The sequence below is a fragment of the Peromyscus californicus genome, unplaced genomic scaffold, assembly GCF_007827085.1.
Source record: "Peromyscus californicus insignis strain IS unplaced genomic scaffold, ASM782708v3 Scaffold_7__1_contigs__length_154581171, whole genome shotgun sequence".
Classification (NCBI taxonomy): Eukaryota; Metazoa; Chordata; class Mammalia; order Rodentia; family Cricetidae; genus Peromyscus; species Peromyscus californicus.
This window is the reverse complement of record NW_026294595.1, coordinates 63,718,787-63,722,320: the sequence shown is the minus strand read 5'-3', so window position 1 is coordinate 63,722,320 and position 3,534 is coordinate 63,718,787. Positions and strand designations below refer to the sequence as shown.

At 34.0% G+C, this 3,534-nt stretch overlaps 1 protein-coding gene across 1 annotated transcript; it reads left to right on the top strand.

Moving 5' to 3' along the window:
* The first annotated feature begins 1,767 nt into the window (after positions 1-1,767).
* On the top strand, positions 1,768-2,712 carry LOC128101983 (olfactory receptor 10AG1-like). The gene has a single exon (XM_052725458.1). It carries the CDS (start codon positions 1,768-1,770, stop codon positions 2,710-2,712), a length of 945 nt encoding a protein of 314 aa, XP_052581418.1.
* Positions 2,713-3,534: the final 822 nt, after the last annotated feature.

Here is a 3,534-nt window from a genome sequence, read left to right as displayed (position 1 = left end):
ACATCTGGGGAACATATATCATGAAATTCCTTGTATCTGCACTAGAGAACTAAAATGTTGAATGATGGTCATTGACATGGGCTTGACACCTATAGATCAAAACAGCTCCCAATGGCAGAGTGTTAAGATCTATCAGATGTGAAACTGAAAACGTTATAGAATTATTGCATGTTGTCATTTGGTTCTACAGAATTTTTCATAGGAAACTCTTCAAATTTAAGGCAATTATATATATATATATATACATATATACATAATACTGTATATATACATATACATATATATACAGTATTTAATTTTTTAGATTATAATAAAATTATCACAAAATGGACTTAAAGACAAAAATTACATGCTCATCTCAATAGATGCAGAAGAGTCTGTATCTCCTTTTATTTTTATATTAATTTTAAAGTCTAAAATTCATTAGTGAAACACAATACAACATATTGTAAGGTTTTAATTAATACCACAAGGTTTACATAAAAAATTAATGTTTCAAAGGTCATAACAGCTAATATTCATAAAGTATTTAAATAAGAAAAAATACATGCAGTTTCTTGAAATTTCTACTGAATTTCTTTCTCAGCATAAAAATGAGAGTCTGAGGGTTTTCAGCTGTCACACTTGCACACACACAGACATGAGAGACAGAGAAAAGAATGTTAAATGACTTGAGGAAGTTTGTTTTACCAATTTGTGTACATAACTTGCATACAGTAGTTGAGGAAATAGCTTGGAGGTAGACAGCTCGCCTAGCTATGGCTTAGTATGTTGCACCACCAACAAATGCCACAGCTACTGTAGGCAAGTTATGTACACAAATTCCTAAAACAGACTTCCTCGAATCACTTAACATTCCTCTCTGTGTCTCTGTGTCTCTCTATCTCTCTCTCTGTCTCTCTCATGATGGTGTGTGTGCCAGTGTGTCTGCTGAAAACCTTCAGACTCTTCTTTTATGCTGAGAAAGAAATTCAGAAGAAATTACAAGTAACTGTAGGTATTAGTTCTTATTTAAATACTTTATAAACTGCAGGGTAAGTACTATTTGTAAATAACTGTTATTAATATATCTTTTGGTTTGCATACAGTTTCAAAGAATTTGATAGATGCAAAAAATATGAATTCTGATTGCATAGATTTTACACCAAACTACTAAAATTTTAAATATAAAATAGAATCTCATCAAATCTTGTGCTTAGTTTATCATGAATTTTGCAATAAATTGCATGTATACAGGACTATTGGGATAAAAGGGTTTAGAAAACCACATTAAAACATTGAAGAAATTTTTGCTAGATAATTTTTAAGTGAATAAAAAATATTTAATTATAATAAAATTGATTTGTGATAATCACAGGAAACAATTTTGGGAGAAAATTTAGCAGCCAACTGAAAATTAAATCATTAATTCATAATTTGTCCTTTGAATATTCAGATAATAATTTAAAAGAGTATGTGTCATTGTGCCATTAACAAGAATATATATTATGTACCCAGTAGAGAGGTGGAAAACAGTAGCATTTACCTCTAAGGTATATTTAGTGACAAAGAATATATGTCATGACACAGTCTGAGTTCATCAAGATATATATAGATCAACCTTGATATATATATATATATATATATATATATATATATATATATATATATATACATATATGTATATTTGTAAGCAGAACTGAAAACCATGCAAATACGACAATATTTCTGAATGTACAGTAAAAGTGAGGATAAGGAAATGTACTTCTGGTTGAATCATCCCCACAGATGAAACACACAGACATCAAGGAAGAGGACAATACTTCCACAGAGACCCAGTTTCTCCTCCTCGGATTCTCTGACATTCCCAACCTTCAGGGCTTTCTGTTTGGGATGTTCTCCATAATGTACTTAATTATCCTAATTGGAAATGGCTTCATAATTTTAATAACCAGGATTTATCCTGCACTACACAAACCCATGTATTTTTTCCTGTCAAATTTTTCTTTTCTGGAAATCTGCTATGTATCAGTCACTCTACCTAGGATTCTGTATAGCATTTGGACCCAGGACAGAAGTATTTCTCTTCTGGCCTGTGCCACACAAATGTGTTTCTTCCTAATGCTGGCAGCCACTGAAAGTATTCTCCTGGCTGTGATGTCCTATGACCGCTATGTGGCCATCTGCAACCCTCTGCACTATCCTCTGGTCATGAACCCCACCAAATGCACAAAGCTGGCAGTGGGCTCCTGGCTTGGTGGCATGCCATTCCAGCTAGGACAAACCTGTCAGATATTCTCTCTACATTTCTGTAACTCTAACCAGATAGATCACTTCTTCTGTGACATACCCCCTGTACTTAAGCTGGCCTGTGGAGACACTTCTGTTAATGAACTGTATGTCTACGTAGTGGCTATCTTGCTTGCTGCAATCCCTTTTTTACTAATACTGACATCATACAGCAAAATCATTGCCACCATCCTGAGGTTGCCAACTGCTGAAGGACGGGCAAAAGCCTTCTCCACATGTTCTTCCCATCTGGTGGTGGTGGTTTTGTTTTTTGGCTCTGCATCTATTACTTACTTAATGCCAAAGTCAACACATTCTGCAGTAAGTGACAAACTCCTCTCCCTTTTTTATACCATTCTGACCCCCATGTTCAATCCCATGATATATAGCCTAAGGAACAAGGATGTGATTGTAGCTCTGAGAAGATTATTGCTTAGAACATAGTTCAATGGACTATGTACACTGATTTTATTGCAACCATAGTTCTCACATAGACTTTTACATCTATATTTGCCCTTTTAGATGTTAATGACTATTATGATCTCTCTGTTACTTTTGAAAGTTAGTAGAACATTATTTTACATAGAAATACAGTAACCAAATTATTATATTGTCAATGTTGTATGTCTAATGAAACATTTTAATTAAATCTGTTCTTTGACATTTTTACTTGTGTGTGATACATTCTCTATTCCTCTCAAAACTCAATTTCTCCATCCAAACCTTTCCCCATATGTACTTCTTTTTTCTTTTCCTGATCTATGGAGCTTAACTGAGGTCCTCCATGCTACCACAGGTTTGAATGTAATATGTATAATCAACTGAAGGCATTGACCCCTGCTCTCATTGAATTTGTTAGTAGGTGGGATTTTTGTAGGCAGAGTAAGTTTCTTCCTCATTTTCTTAACTTAATTTTGATAGGGCTAGTTTCATTCAGGCCCAGTGAAGGGAAAAGCCCCAGCCAAGTGTTCAAATTCTCATTGGCTTTCTCATGCCCTGTTGCTGGCATTCGTACCCATTTGCCCCATCCTGTTACTCTTCCATTAACTTGGTGTCCCCTTTTTTAATATTCCTAGAACTTTAGATGGTCATACAGATGTCTTAGTATACAAATGTCTAACTTAGTATTCAATTAGTACTTTTTGTCAACAGTTTAAGCAGCCATGTATATTTGCATTCACCATGAATTAAATATAATGTATATCACAAATTGCCTATGAAAACAATAAGCTGAATCAGTCTGTTTTCTTGTGACATATTATAAGC